This window comes from Rhinatrema bivittatum, chromosome 11 (genome assembly GCF_901001135.1).
Source record: "Rhinatrema bivittatum chromosome 11, aRhiBiv1.1, whole genome shotgun sequence".
Lineage (NCBI taxonomy): Eukaryota > Metazoa > Chordata > Amphibia > Gymnophiona > Rhinatrematidae > Rhinatrema > Rhinatrema bivittatum.
In genome coordinates this window covers 101,856,996-101,880,310 of record NC_042625.1, presented here as the reverse complement: position 1 = coordinate 101,880,310, position 23,315 = coordinate 101,856,996, and the positions used below count along the sequence as shown (strand labels likewise).

General features: G+C 49.9%; 1 protein-coding gene across 4 annotated transcripts in view; it reads right to left on the bottom strand.

Moving 5' to 3' along the window:
- MACF1 (microtubule actin crosslinking factor 1) overlaps positions 1-23,315 on the bottom strand; it is a 513,108-nt gene that overhangs the window by 63,579 nt on the left and 426,214 nt on the right. For all 4 annotated transcript variants that reach the window (XM_029570961.1, XM_029570962.1, XM_029570959.1 and 1 more), the window contains 5 exons: positions 22,639-22,767; positions 17,392-17,565; positions 16,596-16,751; positions 7,158-7,364; positions 6,918-7,037 (listed from right to left, as the gene is read on the bottom strand). In XM_029570961.1, coding sequence (XP_029426821.1) covers positions 6,918-7,037; positions 7,158-7,364; positions 16,596-16,751; positions 17,392-17,565; positions 22,639-22,767 — 786 coding nt within the window. The remainder of the gene's footprint in view (positions 1-6,917; positions 7,038-7,157; positions 7,365-16,595; positions 16,752-17,391; positions 17,566-22,638; positions 22,768-23,315) is intronic.

Sequence of the window (23,315 nt, the reverse complement as noted above, 5' to 3'; positions counted from 1 at the left end):
GTAGGGTGGCGTGGTAAGGTTTTCTTCCTTCCTCGTGGTCGATTCCCGGCAGTGTCACTCATCGGTGGCTGCCAGTCATCAACCGTTCACCGGCTCTTTTTTTTATGGTGTCATCCAGTTTTCGCCAATGCCCCCAGGGTCCGTGGACTATGTCTATTACGGATCCACATGAGGTCTGTATCCTCTGCCTGGGGGCATCGCACGACACCCAAGGGTGTCATCATTGCGATCAAATGACCCCCCAAAGGCCGTTGGGCCCGTATAGACAATATGGAGAAGCTCTTCGGGCCCAGAAAATCTGATCCATCAACTCCAGCGTCGGGGGCGTCAACACATAAGGGCCACATGGACACAGAACCTTCACTGTCCATTCCCCCACGGGACCCTCCCAGGAGAGAGGTGCCGGTGGTAGGTCATTGTTGGTGTCATCCCACTCCAGGACGTCAGGATCATCGCCATCTTCCTCGGCTCTGGGGAAAGACCAGGCGAGCACAGAGGGAAATCCCGGAAGCATTGTCACCGGTCGCCATTGGCACTATCGGCTGTTGTGATGCCCCCAAAGCGACCCCGTGGAGAGAAGGCATTAACCTCCATCAAACCCGGGAGTCTTAGGCGTTTGGCACCGATCTCACTCGGGGCTCCAAGGGATGTCTGGTGACGCCTTCTCTTCCTCCTCCATCCACTCTCTTCGGATTTTCAGGAGGAGCTGGACTGCAGAGTGCAGCTGGCAGTGATCCGAGCTCTACAGGGCATCTGACCGCCGGCTCCATTGGTGCTTCAGCAAGCACCTTCGATGTTGGCGGCACTGCTGGAGTGCCTCAATTTCCTCCTCAGTGTTTTACCGACGCAGCAGCTGCTGGTGCTGGGGGATCCATTGATACCCCAGTGGCCATTGGTGCCTCCTCAGTCCGGAGCAATTCCCATCGTGTGTTCCTCTGAGGAGAATGAGCTGTTGTGGCCCGCAGCGCCATCAGGGTCCTTGGTGCCGTAGTCCAGTGTTCCCTGGTCCACTCCCCAGTTCCTCTGGCCCACAGATGCCCTCTGTGCCCAGGCCTAGGGGTCTGGGCAAGAGCCTGCCACAGGGATCCCCAATAGACTTTAGTGAGGAGGATACCCCGTATGATTCATGGGGAGATGATTCCACCGAGTCGGCTTCTGATGGCTCAGATGATCTCCCCTCGGACCTGTCCCCTCCAGAGGAGAGGCGCTGGTCTGCGCCAGAAGACCTGGCCTTTTTTGGGCTTTGTCCAGGCCATGGCGGAAGCCATTTCCTTTCAGCTCCTAACAAAGGAAGATGCTGACATAAGATGCTGGAAGACCTCCAGTTTGTTGATGCCCCGAAGGATGTGGTGGCTGTTTCCGTCCATGATAAATTTAAGAATCTGAGAACACCCCATTATCTGTTTGTCCGGTGAATCAGAAAATAGATGCAGCCTTCTTGGTACAGCAGGCCTTGGGTTTTGAGAGGCATCAATTCTCACATCAGTCAGTCATGGTAGAGTCAGCCATCAAGAAGGCCAAGAGTTCCTGCACCCACGCTTCTGTGCCTTCGGTAGGAAAGTGTTCCAAGGCGTGATATTGATCGCCCACACCGCTTCCTACGAGCTGTAGATGACCCAGTATAATTGAAACCTTTGGAAGTAGGTCCAGAAGTTGTCCAACAGCAGCAGGATGCCTTTATGGCTGTCACCCAGCAGGGTCTGGTAAACACAAGGTGCAGTCCACCTACAATGTATTCGAGATGGCTGAAGGGTGGCAGCAGCGGGCATTGGAGCCCATAGGATGACATGGCTTCAAGCTTCAGATCTCAGACTGGAGGTCCAGGAAAAGCTTGTGGACCTCCCATGCATGTGTGAGAACCTGATTGGGAATAAAGTGAGGGATGCTGTGGCTCAGTTGAAAGATCACCATGAGACCCTTCAGCATCTCTCAAATAGTATGTCATACCTGCCGCCTTCTGCTAGAAAATCTTCATGTCAGGGTCCCAGAAGATCTTTCTATCACCAAAAGAAATACTACCCTCCTGCTGCGCATGCTCGAACTCCACGCATGAGCTCTCAGGGCTGCTCTAGGCAACAGCAGACCCCCAGACCTCAGCCAATACCCCAGCAGGGATCCGCCATGGGGTTTTGACTGGATGCAGAGGAGCATAAGCCAATTCGCTGCACCCTCCAGTCAGAGGTCAGCTGTGGCCTTTGCAGACCACTGGCCCCAGGTTACCTTGGACCAGTGGGTCCCATTCATCATTCGTCAGGGGTATCGGCTAAACTTCCAGGATGTCTCCGCAGACTTTCCTCTGCATCCATCTTGAGGTCAGTTCTCCCATCAGGAGATTCTCTTGATGGAGTTCTCCCCCTTGTAACAGCCAGAGCAGTCGAGCACGTGCTGCTGAGGTAGCAAGGATGGGGATTCTATTCCCGCTATTTCCTGATTCCAAAGAGAACAGGGAGACTCCACCCAATTTTGGATCTGAGAGCTTTGAACAACTTTTTCCAAAAAGAAAAGGTCAAAATGGTCTCACTGGGCACCCTGAAGCCCCTCCTGCAAAGAGGGGACTGGCTTTGCTTCCTTGATCTCAAAGACATATACACCCCACATCGATATCTTCCCCAGTCACAGGAATTATCTGCGATTCCTCGTGAGCGAGCGGCACTTCCAGTACAAGGTGTTACCGTTTGGCCTCGCGGGTTGCACCAAGGGTCTGGCAGTGGTGGGTGTGCATCTCCGACATCTGGGAATACAGGTGTTCCCTTACTTAGACGATTGGCTGGTTAGGAGTGCCATCCAGGAAGGGGCACTTCACTCCCTGAGCTTGACCATTCAGGTGCTGGAGTCCCTCAGGTTTGTCATCAACTACACGAAGTCCCATCTCACCCCATCACCTTGGTTGAGCTTTATCGGTGCCCAGCTGCACACGGCTCAATCCTGGGCCTATATACCTCGCAATCGGGCGCTTGCTGTGGCGTCTCTGGCAAATCTGATCCACCAAATCTGGCAGGTCTCGGCCCACCTCTTGCTTCGCCTTCTGGGCCTCATGGCTGCGTCGGTCCATGTTACGCCCTTGGCCTGCTTGCTTATGCTCAGTGGACCCTTCGGTCTCAGTGGCGGCAAGCCTTCCATGTCAGTATGCGCATCCGCATTACGCCATCTCTCCGGACTTTCTTGCCCTGGTGGGAAACTCTGCCCAATCTGGGACAGGGGGGTCCTTTTCAGGGCTTACCACGATGCACCACCCTGGGCTGGGGCGTGCACGTGGATGGCTTCTGCATGCAAGGTCTGTGGTCTGCTTAGGAAGCACAGTGCCAAATCAACTTCCTGGAGCTGTGGGCGATTCGCTATGCTCTGAGTCTTCCGGGATCGCTTATCCAGCAAGGTGGTCCTGATTCAGACTGACAATCAGGTAGGCATAAGAACATGCCATACTGGGACAGACCAAGGGTCCATCAAGCCCAGCATCCTGTTTCCAACAGTGGCCAATCCAGGCCATAAGAACCTGGCAAGTACCCAAAAACTAAGTCTATTCCATGTTACCATTGCTAATGGCAGTGGCTATTCTCTAAGTGAACTTAATAGCAGGTAATGGACTTCTCCTCCAAGAACTTATCCAATCCTTTTTTAAACACAGCTACACTAACTGCACTAACCATATCCTCTGGCAACAAATTCCAGAGTTTAATTGTGCGTTGAGTGAAAAATAACTTTCTCCGATTAGTTTTAAATGTGCCACATGCTAATTTCATGGAGTGCCCCCTAGTCTTTCTACTATCCGAAAGAGTAAATAACCGATTCACATCTACCCGTTCTAGACCTCTCATGATTTTAAACACCTCTATCATATCCCCCCTCAGCCGTCTCTTCTCCAAGCTGAACAGCCCTAACCTCTTCAGCCTTTCCTCATAGGGGAGCTGTTCTATTCCCCTTATCATTTTGGTTGCCCTTCTCTGTACCTTCTCTATCAGCTCCGGGAATAGAACTCTCTCACGAGGCTACTGGAACGGACAGGACCCTGCTTTTGCTTCTCTGAGCAAACGGCACCGATATGATGGCCGTCACCTACAAAAGGTTTACTATTGTGTGGTGAAATATCGTCTGTCTGTCCGCATGATGGAACTTTGTGCATGAATGTTTTGACCATGAACTTGATGTTTTGACCATGAACTTGATGTTTTGACCATGAACAATGATTTGTAAGGAACCCTTGGTTTTGGTATTGCAGCAGTTATATATTTTTTGAGATGCGGCGACCAGAACTGTACACAGTATTCAAGGTGCGGTCTCACCATGGAGCGATACAGAGGCATTATGACATTTTCCGTTATATTCACCATTCCCTTTCTAATAATTCCCAACATTCTGTTTACCATGTGGTATATCAACAAGCAGGGAGGCACAGGTCATTCTTCCTGTGTCAGGAGGCTGTTCAAATTTGGTCAAGGGTGCATTCCCAGGGCATTCTGCTCTGAGCCATGAACCTGCTTGGTCGGAGAATGTGGTGATGGACCTGCTGAGTCAAGCATTCCGACCTCACAAGTGGTCCCTGGACCCAGCAGAGGCAGATTGCATTTTCCATCTCTGGGGGATCCCGGACATGGACCTCTTTGTCTCCCCTTGCAACAGCAACATGAGGCATTTCTGGTCCCTTTACATGGGGGACGGCAAACCAGTCTTGGACACCTTTGCCCGCCATTGGGGCAAGGGCCTTCTGTATGTATATCCTCTGCTTCCCCTGGTGATGAAGACCCTCCTGAAGCTCCGGCAGGACAAGAGGACCATGATGCTCCTTGCCCCTTGTTGGCCGAGACAAGTCTGGTTCCTGCTCCTGTGGGATCTCTCTCTCAGAGAACCGATCAGTCTAGGGACCTTCCCTGACCTAATCATGCAGGATCAGGGCAGTGCCATCCAAACCTCAGGGCTGTCTCTCTGACGGCCTGGATGTTGAAACTCTAGTTGTGCAGCCTCCTGACCTCTCTGACAATGTGTCTCGGGACCTGATAGCTTCAAGGAAGCCTTCCACCAGGAAGTCTTATAGCCTGAAGTAGAAGAGTTTTTCCGTCTGGTTTGAGGGCCACGGCTTGGATCCGTTCTCCTGCTCCACTCCAAAGTTGCTTGACTACTTGTTGCACCTTTTGGATGCGGGGTTAAAGACCAACTCAGTCAGGGTACACCTGAGTGCCATCAGTGCTTACCACAAGGGTATTGACAGTTCACCCGTCTCTGTGCAGCCCAGAGTGGGGCGGTTTATGCGGGGTTTGCTTCAGCTAAAGACTCCCCTGTGGCCTCCTCTTTTGTCCTGGGACCTCAATGTGGTGTTGGCTCAGCTAATGCGAGAGCCTTTCGAGCCGCTGCGCTACTGTGATCTGAAGTACCTGACCTGGAAGGTTATCTTCTTGGTTGCGGTCAGCGAGCTTCAGGCGTTGGTGACCTATCACCCTATACGAAATTCTTTTATGATAGGGTGGTATTGCGCACTCACCCTACGCTCCTGCCTAAGGTGGTGACTGATTTTCATCATTTTTTTTTCAAAATAGTTTTTATTGGTAAGGAAACAGTACCATGCTTTAACACATTTTCATCTTAATCAGTCAATCATTCTGCCCACCTTTTTTCCTAGGCCTCACTCGCACCAGGGCGAACGAGTTCTACACAGTTCGGATTGTAAAAGGGCCTTAGCTTTCTTCCTCGAACGGATAGCAAGCCACAGGAAGTCCATGCAGCTCTTCATCTTACTCGACAAGAACAGATGGGGAGTTGCGGTTGTATTTCCTTCTGCTATGCGGTTGGCGGTCTATGTGGTCTGCGGTTGGCGGATTGTATTTCCTTCTGCTATGCGTAGGCAGGCCTTCAGCTTGGAGACCATGTCAAGGCTCACTTAGTCAGAGCCATGGCAACTTCGGTGACCCACTTGCATGCGGTTCCCGTAGCCAAAATTTGCAAGGCTACGACGTGGACTTCTCTCAACCCTTTCACTGCCCATCACTGCTTGGACAGGATGGCCGACATGACAGCAATTTCTGCCAGTCTGACCTTCAGAATCTCTTCCTACCAAGGGCCCTCTTTTCAGGTCCAGGCTCTCTCCTTCTGTTACCAACAGTGCCTATGTTGTTATGCCCGTTGGCACCTGCTTAGGTGTGTGTTGGTCTTGCCAGTTGATCAGGGACAGCCTGTACCTATGCATTCACCCATGTGTGAGGACTACCATCCTGCTTGTCCTAGGAGAAAGCAAAGTTGCTTACCTGTAACAGGTGTTCTCCGAGGACAGCAGGATGTTAGTCCTCAGGAAACCCACCCGCCACCCCGTGGAGTTGGATTTTCCTATGTTTGTTATTTTATTTTTTTTGTAATTCTGTGTTACAAGACTGAAGAGGGACCCTGCGTGAATGCACAGATAGTGGCATGCTCAGTGCACCAGGCTCCATCCAATGATGTCACCCATGTGCGAGGACTAACATCTTTGTGTCTTAGGAGAACACCTGTTACAGGTAAGCAACTTTGCTCTCCCCTGACCAGTTTACAACCCCAGGATTGCTGCTTTATTACACCTAAAACTAGGCATGTATTTTTGGCCAGCTGAAAATCCTTTTAAATGGATTCAGCCATTGTAACTGTCTAACTTTTTTTTTTTTTTACCTGTATAGATCCGAATTTAGCTATGAAAATCTTCTCTACATTTGCATGCAAAACACAGTTATATATTTAAAGTGTCATTGTATCAGAACTTTTAATCATATAAAATTCATATTATAATTTTAACTACTTACTGTGTACTTGGGCTGTTCAAATGAAGTATAATCTGTATCTGCAGATTATTTTTACATTTTAAATTTTTAGCAGTCTTCTCCCAGTATCTACAGAAACTGGAACGTCTGGAATACATTCAAGTGCTTTCTTTCATTAAAACTATGAATCACATTTTTTACCTTGTGCTTAGTAAGCTGTAGTTTGATTTTGTCAGGATCATTTGAAATTTCCAGTTCTGAATCAAGGTGATTCTCTGCATCCTCCAGCCAGTCAATCAGCTTTTTCCAGGCCTCATGGAACTACAAAGACAGGAATTTTGAAGCCTGTGTTCATAGCTACCTCAGCAATTTAAACTTGCCTTTTGTTTTCATTCATTAATATACAATTTGCAGTTTGATTTTTTTTCTGTCATTGCTCACCTGTTTGGCTCGTTTCCTGGCATCATCCAAAGCCCTTCCTCGATCCACAGAGCGCTGGACCACCTTTTCCCAGCGAGACTGCACACTGACCAGCAAGTTCTTTATTAGGATTACATCCTGTTTTTGACTGAGGAACTTTAATTGATTTCCTGTTTTATCTAGTTCAATGATTTGATCCCGGTGAGAATTAACTTCATTTACAAAAACCTAAAAACAGAAAAACATTGTATTGTTTACTCACAATGATAGACAGAGAATTCTGCAGTACTACCTTCTTATACAGAAAACATGCTAAATGAACAGCTGATGACAAGAAATCAAGCTACTCATGAGTGTTCTCCGAGGGCAATGGGATAATCAGCCACACAAGTGGGTGACATGATCTAATGGCAGTAACACAGATGATTTCACAGAGAATTTCCCACACACATCACCTTGCAAGACTCCCTCAGTTCTCTAACAGTTTACAAGGGGAAGAAGGATTTGCGTGTATGACCATTCTACTGTCCCCAGATAACTCATTACAGATAAAAGGAAGATTGTTCCCCTATAACAGGTCTACTCCAAAGGCAGCAGGATACACAGTCCATGCTATTTGTCATCAATGTAGCTCTAGAATAGATTGGGAAAGAAAAGCTTTCTATAGCTTTCCAGCATGCTCTTGTGAGCACATGTGGATCCTTCCTGCTTCAGAAACATTGTGCAGGGGGAGTTCCTTTTTGGAGGTACTTGGGAGCAAGATCCAGGGCCGCTGTGAGCTTCCTCTGTTCGCCTGTGCCAACCGCAGCGACGCTCCACCCCCCTCACTGACATTGGCAAGTTAAATGTAAGACATTGATAAGACAGGCTAAGAGAGAATTTGAAAAGAAGTTGGCTGTAGAGGCAAAAACTCACAGTAAAAACTCTTTAAAATATATCCAAAGCAGAAAGCCTGTGAAGGAGTCAGCTGGACCGTTAGATGATCAAGGGGTTAAAGGGGCACTTAGAGAAGATAAGGCCATCGCGGAAAGAATAAATGATTTCTTTGCTTCCGTGTTTACTGAAGAGGATGTTGGGGAGATACCTGTACCAGAGAAGGTTTTCATGGGTAAGGATTTAGATGGACTGAACCAAATCACGGTGAACCTAGAAGATGTGGTAGACCTGATTGACAAACTGAAGAGTAGTAAATCACCTGGACCGGATGGTATACACCCCAGAGTTCTGAAGGAACTAAAAAATGAAATTTCAGACCTATTAGTAAAAATTTGTAACTTATCATTAAAATCATCCATTGTACCTGAAGGCTGAAGGATAGCTAATGTAACCCCAATATTTAAAAAGGGCTCCAGGGGCGATGTGGGAAACTACAGACCAGTTAGCCTGACTTCAGTGCCAGGAAAAATAGTGGAAAGTGTTCTAAACATCAAAATCACAGAACATATAGAGGTGTTTAAAATCATGAGAGGTCTAGAACGGGTAGATGTGAATCGGTTATTTACTCTTTCGGATAGTAGAAAGACTAGGGGGCACTCCATGAAGTTAGCATGGGGCACATTTAAAACTAATTGGAGAAAGTTCTTTTTTACTCAACGCACAATTAAACTCTGGAATTTGTTGCCAGAGGATGTGGTTAGTGCAGTAGGTATAGCTGTGTTTAAAAAAGGATTGGATAAGTTCTTGGAGGAGAAGTCCATTACCTGCTATTAAGTTCACTTAGAGAATAGCCACTGCCATTAGCAATGGTTACATGGAATAGACTTAGTTTTTGGGTACTTGCCAGGTTCTTATGGCCTGGATTGGCCACTGTTGGAACAGGATGCTGGGCATGATGGACCCTTGGTCTGACCCAGTATGGCATTTTCTTATGTTCTTATAGAAAGACATGGTTTAATGGAACAAAGTCAAAATGGTTTTACCCAAGGCAAGTCTTGTCTCACAAATCTGCTTCACTTTTTTGAAGGAGTTAATAAACATGTGGATAAAGGTGAACCAGTAGATGTAGTATATTGGAGAAATTACTTACCTGATAATTTCGTTTTCCTTAGTGTAGACAGATGGACTCAGGACCAATGGGTATAGTGTGCTCCTGATAGCAGTTGGAGATGGATCAGATTTCAATCTGACGTCAGCACTACATATACCCCCACAGGAAGCTCTGCTCTTCAGTATTTTCCTCGAAAAGCAATGGTGGATATATGTGTGTTTGAATAACTTGATTAACTTGGTTAACTTGATTAACTTGAAGTGGATGACGTGAATTTTAGCTGGAGACCGCCAGTGCACTCAACCGAGAAACGCCGACACCCGGTAACTTTGGGTGTGCTAACTAGAGGTAAAGCATGACTTACCCATGCTTGTCTTGCTCTCGGGGATTGTCACCCGAAGTTTCCGTATTCTGAGGCAGCCATGGGAAGGATACCGAGTCCATCTGTCTACACTAAGGAAAAGAAATTATCAGGTAAGTAATTTCTCCATTTCTGAGCGTGTAGCAGATGGATTCAGGACCAATGGGATGTACAAAAGCTACTCCCGAACCAGGCGGGAGGCTGCCCCTGGCCCACTTAGTACTGCCCTTGCAAATGCTGTGTCCTCCGGGGCCTGAACATCCAGGTGGTGAAACCTCGAGAAGGTGTGAATGGAGGACCATGTCGCTGCCCTACAGATCTCGGCGGGTGACAGCATCTTGGTTTCTGCCCAGGACACTGCCTGGGCTCTGGTGGAATGGGCCTTGACTTGTAGAGGTGGAGGCTTGCCTGCCTCTACTTAGGCCGCCTTGATAACTTCTTTGATCCAGCGGGCTATGGTTGCCCGCGAGGCCGCTTCCCCTTGTTTCTTCCCGCTGTGAAGGATGAATAGGTGGTCCATCTTTCGTACGGATTTCGATCTTTCCAGGTATCGGACTAGGAGTCTGCCGATGTTAAGATGGTGAAGGAGACGTCAATCTTCAGAGTCCTTATGCTCGTCTGGAGATGGCAGCGAGATGGTTTGGTTTAGGTGGAAATGAGAAACCACCTTTGGAAGGAAGGAGGGGACAGTGCGTAGCTGTTTGGATTCTGGTTTGATTCTGAGGAACAGTTCCCGACAGGATAGTGCTTGAAGTTCAGAGATTCTACGGGCTGAACATATTGCCACTAGGAATGCAGTCTTCAAGGTCAGGAGCTGTAGGGACAGACCGTGTAAAGGTCTGAAAGAAGCTCTCGCTAGGAAGTCGAGTACTAGATTGAGATTCCATAGGGGTACCGGCCACTTTAGAGGTGGTTGGATTTGCTTGACCCCTCTCAGGAAGCGGGAGGTGTCTGGATGGGAAGATAGACTGATGCCGTCCACTTTGGCTCTGAAGCAGGCCAGCGCAGCCAGTTGAACCTTGATGGAGTTGAGAGACAACACCTTCTTCAAGCCGTCCTGCAGAAATTCCAGGATCATGGGAATTTTGACTGTCCGCCGAAGGATGTCACGGTCTTCACACCAGGCTTCGAATATTCTCCATATTCGTATGTAGGTTAAAGATGTGAAAAACTTGCATGCTCGGAGCAAGGTGTCAATCACTGCCCCTGAGTATCTGCTCTTCTTCAGGCGAGTCCTCTCAATAGCCAGACCATAAGCGAGAATCGAGTTGGATATTCGTGGAGGATCGGTACCTGCTGGAGCAGGAGGTAGACAGAGGGTTCCCCTCCAGAAGTCTTTGCATGTCTGCATACCACGGCCTTCTTGGCCAGTCTGGTGCCACTAGAAGTACTAGCCTCCTTTGGTGTTCTATCTTGCGGATGATCCCGCTCAGTAGTGGCCATGGAGGAAAGGCATACAGCAGGTTTTCCTATGGCCAGGTCTGGACCAGGGCGTCGATTCCCTGGGATTGTGGTTCTCGTCTGTGGCTGAAGAACTTGGGGACTTGGGCCTTGGACCAGGTTGCCAGAAGATCCATGGCTGGAGTTCCCCAGCGGTCTATTATTAACTGGAAGGCTGTGGTTGACAGTCTCAACTCCCCTGGGCCTAGACTTTCCCTGCTGAGGTAATCCGCAGCGACGTTGTTTTTTCCCGTGATGTGGGCGGCCGAGGTCCCTTTAGGTTGCTTCTGCCCACGCCATTAGGGGATCTATTTCCAGGGACACCTGTTGGCGTCTGGTTCCTCCCTGTCGATTGATGTAGGCCACTGTTGTGGCGTTGTCCGACATGACTGACAGATTCGCCCTGGAGTCTGTGACTGAAGCATAGGCAGGCTAGTCTGACTGCCCGGGCTTCCAGACGGTTGATGTTCCAGCCTGACCCTTCCTTGTCCCATTGTCCCTGGGCTGTCAGTTCCTGACAGAGGGCTCCCCACCCTCGTAGGCTCGCATCTGTGGTGAGCAAGACCCAGGTCAGTGAGAATAGCCTTACTTCCTTGCTCAGGTGGTTTTCTTGTAGCCACCATAGGAGCTGGATCCGTACCTCCGCCGGTAACTGGAGGCGGATGGTGTAGTCCTGGGACATCGGGTTCCATCGTGATAGTAGGGAACATTGTAGTGGTTGCATGTGAGCCCTTGCCCATGGTATGACTTCTAGGGTTGATGTCATGAGTCCGAGGACTTGGAGGTAGTCCCATACTGTGGGGCGAGCACTGTTCAACAATTTTCTCAACTGGTCCATCAATTTCCTTTTCCTTGTAGGGGGAAGAATGACATTGTCCTGTTGGGTGTCGAACAGGACTCTCAGTTATTCCAGAGATTGGGAGGGCTGCAAACAGCTCTTGGTTGCATTGACAACCCATCCGATGTTCTCCAGGAGATTCTTGACTCTGGTGGTCGTCTGATGACTTTCCTCTGGAGATTTTGCCCTGATCAGCCAATCGTCCAGATATGGGTGGACGAGGATTCCTTCTTCCTCAGTGTCGCCGCCACTATGACCATGATTCTGGGGAAGAAAGGAAGGCACCGTCCCGTAGGGAGACTCCGGAATCCGTGAATCGAAGGAACAGGTCTCTGCAGGAGAGAGCTTGAAGCTCCGAGATACAATGTATGGAAGCAATGGCCACCAAGAAGACCGTCTTGAGGGCGAGATCCTTGATGGTGGCGTGACGCAGGGGCTCGAAGGGAGGACCTGCAAGGATCTTGGGGACCAGGTTAAGGCTCCACGAAGGACAGGGGTCCTGTATCGGAGGGCACAGATGCTTCGCCCCCTTAAGGAATCTAGCGATGTCTGGATGAGACAGGAGGGATGAGTGTCCGGTGGTCCAAACGAGTGAGCCTAGTGATGAAACTTGAACACGCAGAGAGTTGCAGGCGAGTCCTTTCTCTAGACCGTCCTGTAGAAAGGCCAGTATCTGAGGAACCGGGGCCCTGCTAGCAGAGGTGTCATGGGCGGAGCACCACAACTCGAAAACCACCACAACTCGAAAACCTCACATAAGCAACAGAGGTTGAGGTCGTCCGAGCCTTGAGGAGAGTCGAGACTACTGCATCAGGGTAACCCTTGCGCTGGAGCCGCCGCCTTTCAAAAACCAGGCCACAAGACAGACGGGTTCTGCCTGGTCGGAAAATACTGGGCCCTGATGAAGCAGATGAGGGAGATGGCTGAGCTGTAGGGGGCCGTCCACTGCAATGTTGAGTAGGTCTGCGAACCACGGGCACCTCGGCCACTCTGGGGCCACTAGAATGACGGGTCCCTGTGGGTCTCTAATCTCCGTAGGACCTTGCCCACTAGAGGCCATGGCGGAAAAGTATAGAGGAGACGACGAGCCGGCCAGGGGAGAACCAGGGCGTCCACGCCCCCCATGCCGTGCTCCCGCCTGAGACTGAAAAATTGTGGCACCTTGGTATTGATAGCTGTGGCCATGAGATCCAGTGAGGGTGTCCCCCAGCGACGAATGAGGAGTTGCATCACCTCGGTGGAAAGAGACCATTCCCCGGGATCCAGACTCTGTCGACTCAGATAGTCCACCTGGATGTTGCCTACGCCTGCGATATGAGAGGCCGCCAAGCGCGTTAGTAAGCGCTCTGCCCATAACATCAGTCAGGCTGTTTCGAGAGCCACCTGCCGACTTCGTGTGCCGCCCTGGCGGTTGATATAGGCTACTGTGGTCACATTGGCCGACCGGATCCGTACCGCCCGATTCTGCACGAGGGGCAGAAAGTGTATGAGCGCCAGACGGACTGCTCTTGTTTCCAGGCGATTGATCGACCAGGTGGCTTGTGCCATCGTCCACTGTCCCTGCACTGAGCTTCGTTGACATACTGCTCCCCAGTCGGTCAGGTTGGCATCTGTGGTGACCACTACCCAATCCGGGATCTCGAGAGGAGAGCCTTGAGCCAGATGTCGGGGATCTAACCACCAGTGCAAGCTGTTCCTGGCGATTGGAGGAAGAGGGAGTACAACCTGGTAGTCCCGTGACACCGGTTTCCAAACGGGAGAGTAGAGCTCCTTGTAGGGGATGCAGATGCGCAAATGCCCACGGTACGACATCGATCATGAAGGCCATGGATCCCAGGATCTGGAGATAAACCCAAGCCGTGGGTTCCGGGAGTGCTGCGAAATGCTGGATCTGTGCTCGAAGAGCCTGCGCTTTGTCCGGGCATAGAAAAACCTTGCCCTGAGCCGTGTCGAAGCATGCTCCCAGGAAGTCCAGGCACTGCGAAGGCTGGAGACTGCTCTTAGGGAATTTCGCCACCCCACCGAGCGACTGGAGGATAGAGTGGCTGCCACTACCACCATGATCTTCGTGAAGGTCCGAGGGGCGGTCGCCAAACCGAATGGAAGGGCCTGGAACTGGAAATGCTGGTTCAGGATCAGGAAGTGAAGGAACCTCTGGTGAGCCTTGCGGACGGGAATGTGAAGATAGGAACTCTCCCTGATGTACCACCGCCGTCACTGACCATAGGGTCTCCATGCGGAAGCGAAATACCCGGAGTGACTTGTTGGCCTCCTTGAGAACCAGGATGGAACGGAAGGCTCCGTCCTTTTTGGGTACCATGAAGTAGATCGAATAGGGGCCCGAGCCCACCTCTCCGGAAGGGATGGGAGAGATGGCCCCGAGATCCAGGAGTCTGTCGAGGGTCTGCCGTACCGCTAGCCGCTTGTGACTCGAACCGCAAGGCGAGAAGAGGAACCTGTCTCTTGGAATGCGAGCAAAGTCCAACGCGTAACCGTTCCTTAGAATATCCAGGACCCACTGGTCCGAAGTAATGTGGGCCCACTCCCCGTAGAAGAGGGAAATGTGCCCGCCGATCTGGGGCGTTGGGGAGCCTGGCATCATTGGGAGGGCTTGGACGACACTCCTTGCGACGACCCCTCTTCTGGGTTGTCTGCGGCCACGAAAGGAACGGGACCACGACTGCGACCTGGAGGAAGGCGTCCGAGGCGCCGGCTGTCTGGAGCCGCGAAAGTGGCGCTGAGAGCGGAGGCGACTTCTGAGGGGGGTGAGGCCGCTGGTGGTCCTCGGGCAGCCGATGCACCGCGTTTTCCCCTAGGGACTTGATGGACTGGTCAAGGTCTTCACCGAAGAGGAACTTGCCCTTAAAAGGAATGGAACCCAGACTGGATTTGGAAGAGGAGTCTGTCGCCCAATTGCAAAGCCACAGGAAGCGCCGTGCAGAGACCACGGATACCATGGATCTTGCCAGAACTCGCAACAGGTCGTACAGGGCATCCGCCCCATAGGCTATAACGGCCTCAAGGCGGTCAGCTTGGTCTGCTTCCTCCGGCGGCAGTTGTTGAGAGGTAAGGAGTTGCTGGACACACCGGAGTCCAGCCCTCTGGGCGAGAGAACTGCAGATGGCCGCGCGGACTTCCAGCGCCGAAACCTCAAAGATTCTCGTGAGGTATACTTCCAGCTTTCTATCCTGGAGGTCGCGGAGGGCTGTGCCCCCCGTGACCAGGATCGTAGTCCTCTTGGTGACTGCCGAGACCCCTGAGTCTACCTTCGGGACCGTGAGGAGGTCGAGGAAATCCTCTGGGAGGGGATAGAGTTTTTCCATCGCCAGGCCAACCTTGAGGGAAGCCTCGGGAGTGTCCCACTCTCTCGCCAAAAGCTGAAGGAGGAATGGATCGGGAAAGCCCGGGACAAAGGGCGCAGTCCTGCCAGCATGGGATCTCCCTTTTTGCTAGAGGCGACGACAGGCGCGGAGGGCCCTGGGGGGGGGGGTTCGATAGGAGGCTCGAGATCCAGCTCCTGTAAGATGTGAGGAATTAGGTTCTCCAGCTCTTCTCTGCGAAATATGCGAAGGACCCGCGGGTCATCGCCGTCCAACTGAGTGGCCAGGAGGGGGTCAATCCCCTTGTGGCGACGCTGGGTCCCTCCACAAATCCGGAAGAGAGACAGCTCCCCCTGCCAGGGGGCGCGCAAAGTGTACCCTGGGAGGCCCCCCCCCTGCATGACAGGGATCCGATGCAGGAGTCTCCGCTAGCCTGGGAGCCTTGGATGGGAGAGGCTCTGTACCGATGTGTCTGGGATGCACCAGGTGCTGAAGGTAAACATTGTGCATGAGTACAATGAACTCCATGGAAAACGCGGTGGGGGGGTCGAGGTGGAGTCCCCTGTGGGGTCCTGGGAAGCCAGCTCGGGGACCGGAGAGAGAATCGGTGGTGACAGGTCCATGCAAGCCTCCCCATCTCCTTCGGATGCCTGCAGTGTGTTAACCTCCGAATCCAAGATGGCCACCGTTCCCGCTGAAAATGGGAATGGGGCTGGCTCCTGCAGTGCTCGGCACGCTGAGGCACGTGAAGATGTCGGCGGCGGCCGGAGGTGCCCTCCCCACCAGGGAGGCACCTAGAACAGAGTCCCTCATGCGATCCTCGCGACCCCGGACCGCCGCAGGCCGAGCAACGTGGAGCCCTCGGCATGCTCGGAGGCGGCCGGGAGAGGGGCAGGCAGCAGCCGTAACGCAGCCAAAGGAGAGATGTGCGCCGCGGGGGGAGTGGGAAGACGCCTCCGCGCACTCTAATCCCCTTCCAGAGGCAGCAGGGGAACGAAGCCTCCCTGCTGTGGCGGTCCCAAGGAATGCGCGACTCGGGGCCGCTGGGGAAACCCGCGGCGAGGGCTGGGGGGAAGAGGCTGGCCTCTCCAGCATCCACCATCCTAGGCATTGCACTTAAAACCACTAGAACCTGGGGGAAAAACAAAATAACAGAAGCAAGTCCCCCGGCGCAACGCTTACCCGCAGGAAAAAAGGAAAGAAGAGGAAGAAGTGGCCACACAGCCCTGCCTGCAAGGGAGACCAAGAACTCTAAACAGAGTCTGGGAAAGAAAAGAAGAGGAAATATCCCTGATCTTAATGAATGCATCAAAAAGACCAAAAACCTAAGAGCCAATGGAAACTAAGAATAGAACTGAATGTCAAAAGACAAAAAAAAGCAGAGTGAGAAGACCAAAACTATTGAAAAAAACCAAACAAACCAACCAAAACGTCTCTCTGTGAAAATGGAATGAAGGTGCCCCATTTCCTGGACTTACAAGGCGTGTAGTCGAATGAACGTATCCTGCATTACCTTGTGTTCATCAATCTGGAAGAGCACCATATCCAAGAGAAGGCTGGCAGACGGGACAGTGTTCAGGCTCTGCTCTGCCTGGGTCAACCAGTTAATGAACTCCTGCAGGCAATTCTGGAACTCGGTTGCCAAATTCAATGCCTCTTCCAGCTTTAACTGAAGAATAAACACAAGCAATTGAATAAGCTCATTACATAAAGACATACATTGTTAAATGCCGCAACTGCACGTGGGTAGAAGTTATAGAGAAATAGGGTAGGGGTGGGGGCTACTTTTCAATATGAGAGGATGTTTCAGGCTCACAGCGTCTTCAAAAACAAGTCAACGTCAACAAGAATTGTCCATTATGGGAGTCATTTTCAGGCAGCTTGCATACCTGTAACCTCCACAAGTTTCCCTTTGAAAACTGGATCTTTGGACTTTATATCAGCTTTTCTGTGAACTAAATTTTGCTGGAAAACAAAAATTCACTGAAAAGCCAATCTCTGCATATTGTTTCCTTACTCCATCCTTCAAATTTGTCTAAGTGCAGCTGCACCATGGAGCCAGGCTGATTGCTGAATGCACAGCGACAGTCGTATCACTCCTACTTTACTTTCACTCCATTTGTTCTCTTTGTGAGGAATGTCGAATGTTCACGTGTAGAGACAATTTCATGCAAGATGCATTTTTCAATCCCCTGTGCTTCTACTTTTCTATTTACTCCCACTTCACTAGTCCCCTAGATGCACAACACTGCTAACCACCAATGCTTCAGGATCTCCCGTCCCGCAGACTCATTCTTTCATGGCTTTACCTTTCTTTCCTCCATCTTGGCACTGACCACATGCCATTTCTGCTCCAGCAATGCCACATTCTTCTCAGTATTGGAGCCGGATGTTGATTCAACTCGATTAAGCAACATTAGCTGACCCTTGTTAAGAAGCTGTTTATAGCTCTCCTCATTCGTTTTAAACTCTGCATACAATTCCTACACAGAAAATCAAGAAGAAAAATAGTCTGAACCCATGTGACTCACATGTCCCTATTTTCCCTGATTCATCTGAATTATGAATAGAGTGGAATGAAAGGCAAGGTAAGATTAATGCCAAAACTGAGTGGGTTCAAGCACTCAGCACTCTCCATATTTGATTTGCTTACCACTGCCAGTTACAGTCAAAGCCTATATCTGTGGGCAATAATGGGTCACAGAAAAGAAATGCAGTCCTTCCTATAGCACAAACCACATTTCCCATCTTATTTAAAGGCCTGTAACTTGAGGAAACTACAGGAAGCAGTTGTGAAGATTAAAGGTCTGCAAGAGGTGTGGAGATTGTTTACAATACCTTCTTGGAAGCACAGATCAATGTAATCCACAAGCTTGAAAAAAAAGTAAAAAGATGACCAAAGTGCCTGCAGAGCTGAAAGAGGCTATTAAATAAAAAAAAATATATCCTTAAAAAAAACTGGAAAGCAGAATGTAATGAAAATACAAAAGAGTGCAAGTAATGCCAAATCACGTGTAAAACATTACTAAGGCAGACCAAGAGTGAATGAAAGGAGAAACTTGCCAAAGAAGAAAAAACTAATAAACCTCTCTCTCATACATCAAATGCAAGAAGCCTACAAGGGAGATGACCAGGGGGGAAGGGTCACTCAGGAAATCAATGAATTCTCTCTTTTGGCTTTCGCTGTAGGAAGATACAAGGGAGATGACCGGGGGGGGAAGGGTCACTCAGGAAATCAATGAATTCTCTCTTTTGGCTTTCGCTGTAGGAAGATACAAGGGAGATGACCAGGGGGGAAGGGTCACTCAGGAAATCAATGAATTCTCTCTTTTGGCTTTCGCTGTAGGAAGATACAAGGGAGATGACCGGGGGGGGGAAGGGTCACTCAGGAAATCAATGAATTCTCTCTTTTGGCTTTCGCTGTAGGAAGATACAAGGGAGATGACCGGGGGGGGAAGGGTCACTCAGGAAATCAATGAATTCTCTCTTTTGGCTTTCGCTGTAGGAAGATACAAGGGAGATGACCGGGGGGGAAGGGTGGCTCAGGAAATCAATGAATTCTCTCTTTTGGCTTTCGCTGTAGGAAGATACAAGGGAGATGACAGGGGGGGGAAGGGTCACTCAGGAAATCAATGAATTCTCTCTTTTGGCTTTCGCTGTAGGAAGATACAAGGGAGATGACCGGGGGGGAAGGGTCGCTCAGGAAATCAATGAATTCTCTCTTTTGGCTTTCGCTGTAGGAAGATACAAGGGAGATGACCGGGGGGGAAGGGTCACTCAGGAAATCAATGAATTCTCTCTTTTGGCTTTCGCTGTAGGAAGATACAAGGGAGATGACCGGGGGGAAGGGTCACTCAGGAAATCAATGAATTCTCTCTTTTGGCTTTCGCTGTAGGAAGATACAAGGGAGATGACCGGGGGGGAAGGGTGGCTCAGGAAATCAATGAATTCTCTCTTTTGGCTTTCGCTGTAGGAAGATACAAGGGAGATGACAGGGGGGGAAGGGTCACTCAGGAAATCAATGAATTCTCTCTTTTGGCTTTCGCTGTAGGAAGATACAAGGGAGATGACCGGGGGGGGGAAGGGTCACTCAGGAAATCAATGAATTCTCTCCTTTTGGCTTTCGCTGTAGGAAGATACAAGGGAGATGACCGGGGGGGAAGGGTCACTCAGGAAATCAATGAATTCTCTCTTTTGGCTTTCGCTGTAGGAAGATACAAGGGAGATGACCGGGGGGGAAGGGTTGGCTCAGGAAATCAATGAATTCTCTCTTTTGGCTTTCGCTGTAGGAAGATACAAGGGAGATGACAGGGGGGGAAGGGTCACTCAGGAAATCAATGAATTCTCTCTTTTGGCTTTCGCTGTAGGAAGATACAAGGGAGATGACCGGGGGGGAAGGGTCGCTCAGGAAATCAATGAATTCTCTCTTTTGGCTTTCGCTGTAGGAAGATACAAGGGAGATGACCGGGGGGGAAGGGTCACTCAGGAAATCAATGAATTCTCTCTTTTGGCTTTCGCTGTAGGAAGATACAAGGGAGATGACCGGGGGGAAGGGTCACTCAGGAAATCAATGAATTCTCTCTTTTGGCTTTCGCTGTAGGAAGATACAAGGGAGATGACCGGGGGGGGGGGGGGGGAAGGGTCACTCAGGAAATCAATGAATTCTCTCTTTTGGCTTTCGCTGTAGAAAGATACAAGGGAGATGACCGGGGGGGGGGGGGGGGGGAGGGTCTCTCAGGAAATCAATGAATTCTCTCTTTTGGCTTTCGCTGTAGGAAGATACAAGGGAGATGACCGGGGGGGGGGGGGGGGAAGGGTCACTCAGGAAATCAATGAATTCTCTCTTTTGGCTTTCGCTGTAGGAAGATACAAGGGAGGTGTCTGGGGGGGGGGGGGGGGAAGGGTCACTCAGGAAATCAATGAATTCTCTCTTTTGGCTTTCGCTGTAGGAAGATACAAGGCAGATGACCGGGGGGGAAGGGTCACTCAGGAAATCAATGAATTCTCTCTTTTGGCTTTCGCTGTAGGAAGATACAAGGGAGATGACCGGGGGGGGTGGGGGGGGGGGAAGGGTCACTCAGGAATCAATGAATTCTCTCTTTTGGCTTTCGCTGTAGGAAGATTACAAGGGAGATGACCGGGGGGGGGGGGGGGGGAAGGGTCACTCAGGAAATCAATGAATTCTCTCTTTTGGCTTTCGCTGTAGGAAGATACAAGGGAGATGACCGGGGGGGGGGGGGGAAGGGTCACTCAGGAAATCAATGAATTCTCTCTTTTGGCTTTCGCTGTAGGAAGATACAAGGGAGATGACCAGGGGGGGAAGGGTTCACTCAGGAAATCAATGAATTCTCTCTTTTGGCTTTCGCTGTAGGAAGATACAAGGGAGATGACCGGGGGGAAGGGTCACTCAGGAATCAATGAATTCTCTCTTTTGGCTTTCGCTGTAGGAAGATACAAGGGAGATGACCGGGGGGAAGGGTCACTCAGGAAATCAATGAATTCTCTCTTTTGGCTTTCGCTGTAGGAAGATACAAGGGAAGTGACCGGGGGGAAGGGTCACTCAGGAAATCAATGAATTCTCTCTTTTGGCTTTCGCTGTAGGAAGATACAAGGGAGATGACCGGGGGGGGGGGGGGGGGTCGGGTCACTCAGGAATCAATGAATTCTCTCTTTTGGCTTTCGCTGTAGGAAGATACAAGGGAGATGACTGGGGCGGGGGGGGGGGAAGGGTGGCTCAGGAAATCAATGAATTCTCTCTTTTGGCTTTCGCTGTAGGAAGATACAAGGGAGATGACCGGGGGGGGAAGGGTCACTCAGGAAATCAATGAATTCTCTCTTTTGGCTTTCGCTGTAGGAAGATACAAGGCAGATGACCGGGGGGGAAGGGTCACTCAGGAAATCAATGAATTCTCTCTTTTGGCTTTCGCTGTAGGAAGATACAAGGGAGATGACCGGGGGGGGAAGGGTCACTCAGGAAATCAATGAATTCTCTCTTTTGGCTTTCGCTGTAGGAAGATACAAGGGAGATGACCGGGGGGAAGGGTCACTCAGGAAATCAATGAATTCTCTCTTTTGGCTTTCGCTGTAGGAAGATACAAGGGAGATGACCGGGGGGGGAAGGGTCACTCAGGAAATCAATGAATTCTCTCTTTTGGCTTTCGCTGTAGGAAGATACAAGGGAGATGACCGGGGGGGGAGGGTCACTCAGGAAATCAATGAATTCTCTCTTTTGGCTTTCGCTGTAGGAAGATACAAGGGAGATGACCGGGGGGAAGGGTCACTCAGGAAATCAATGAATTCTCTCTTTTGGCTTTCGCTGTAGGAAGATACAAGGGAGATGACCGGGGGGGAAGGGTCACTCAGGAAATCAATGAATTCTCTCTTTTGGCTTTCGCTGTAGGAAGATACAAGGGAGATGACCGGGGGGGAAGGGTCACTCAGGAAATCAATGAATTCTCTCTTTTGGCTTTCGCTGTAGGAAGATACAAGGGAGATGACCGGGGGGAAGGGTCACTCAGGAAATCAATGAATTCTCTCTTTTGGCTTTCGCTGTAGGAAGATACAAGGGAGATGACCGGGGGGGAAGGGTCACTCAGGAAATCAATGAATTCTCTCTTTTGGCTTTCGCTGTAGGAAGATACAAGGGAGATGACCGGGGGGAAGGGTCACTCAGGAAATCAATGAATTCTTTCTTTTGGCTTTCGCTGTAGGAAGATACAAGGGAGATGACCGGGGGGGAAGGGTCACTCAGGAAATCAATGAATTCTCTCTTTTGGCTTTCGCTGTAGAAAGATACAAGGGAGGTGACGGGGGGGGGGGGGGGGGGCTCAGGAAATCAATGAATTCTCTCTTTTGGCTTTCGCTGTAGGAAGATACAAGGGTTCTGTTAGGATCTTGATGGTCAGGGTAATTAACACATCTGAAGTTGTGTTCACAGATACTCCTGAGAACAGTGCCTCTTATTGTGCCAGTGTAGCCTGAAGTTCCCTCTGTTGGCTTCTGCTTTGTGGGACGCAATGATTAGGCATCACCTTATGGAGCCAGCTTGACTGCCTGTCCAGATGTCCTGGGAATTCTGCAAGTCAGGCTCAATAAGTCACTTAGAGTTCATACAGCCAGGACAGGCTAAGAAAGCAGAGGATTCTGGGGCATTTGCCTTTCTGTTCAGGCACACTCATCACCATGGAGAACCCTGCTGAAGCATATTGCTGTCAGCAAGCTTTTAGTTTAATTTTCTATCTTGTCTTATCTGAATTTATGTGTACTTTTATATTTTCTCTATTGTTTTAATGCAAATGTCCATATTTTAATAAGTTTTGTTTTATTTACTCGTTTGACTTGTTGATTACTATGAAATTTTTATTGAATGTCACAGAAGGAATTGGTATTGGCAACTAACAAAATGAAATAAACATAAAGCTGGAAATAAATAGAGTCCAGAGCACTTCAATCCTCTGTAACTGCTCCCTTATTTCATTAGGCAAAGAAGATGAAATTTCAGTTACTGAGTAAAGCATTCATTGTGCGTGGAATCCATATGCATGAGAAGCCCTTACCATATGGGCGCGGAGCTGCTCCCGGGCAGTTTCTGGCAGCCCACCAGTGGCTTTAGGTGCAGACAGCTGGCTTTCTACCCTGCTCAGCCACTGCAGGTAGTCCTCAATCTCCGCATGGAAACCTTGCGCCTGTTAGAGATTAGAAACTGTCAGCCTAGATTCTCATCTCCAAAGAGCGCTCTCTACATTTTGCCTGGAGAACCCATCCTATATGCAGATTACAAATAAAATACTAACTTTTAGTATCAGATCCTATGGTTTTGTTGGCTAGTATGTAACCATCTCAGATTAACCAGTGCATTTCAAAGCCATAAGCAAGTACAGTATATAGTTTGAACTTGTCATTATGCTGACTTCTACAACACAAATATCTTCATATAAATAGTATCTTAGTTCAGGAACAGTTACACTATACAAGTAAACTCGGCACCGCCAAAGAGGTCGTAGTCTCTATGCACACGCATATTACATTATTCAAGTTTAAATGGCACCTCAAAGGGATCATCGCCTCTAGCAACACGTGTTACACTATCCAAGTGAACACAGCACCCCGAAGAAGTCATTGCCTCCGTGCACACGTATGTTACACTATCCAAGTGAACACAGCACCCCAAAGAAGTCATTGCCTCTATGTACACACGTATGTTACACTATCCAAGTGAAGACAGCACCCCAAA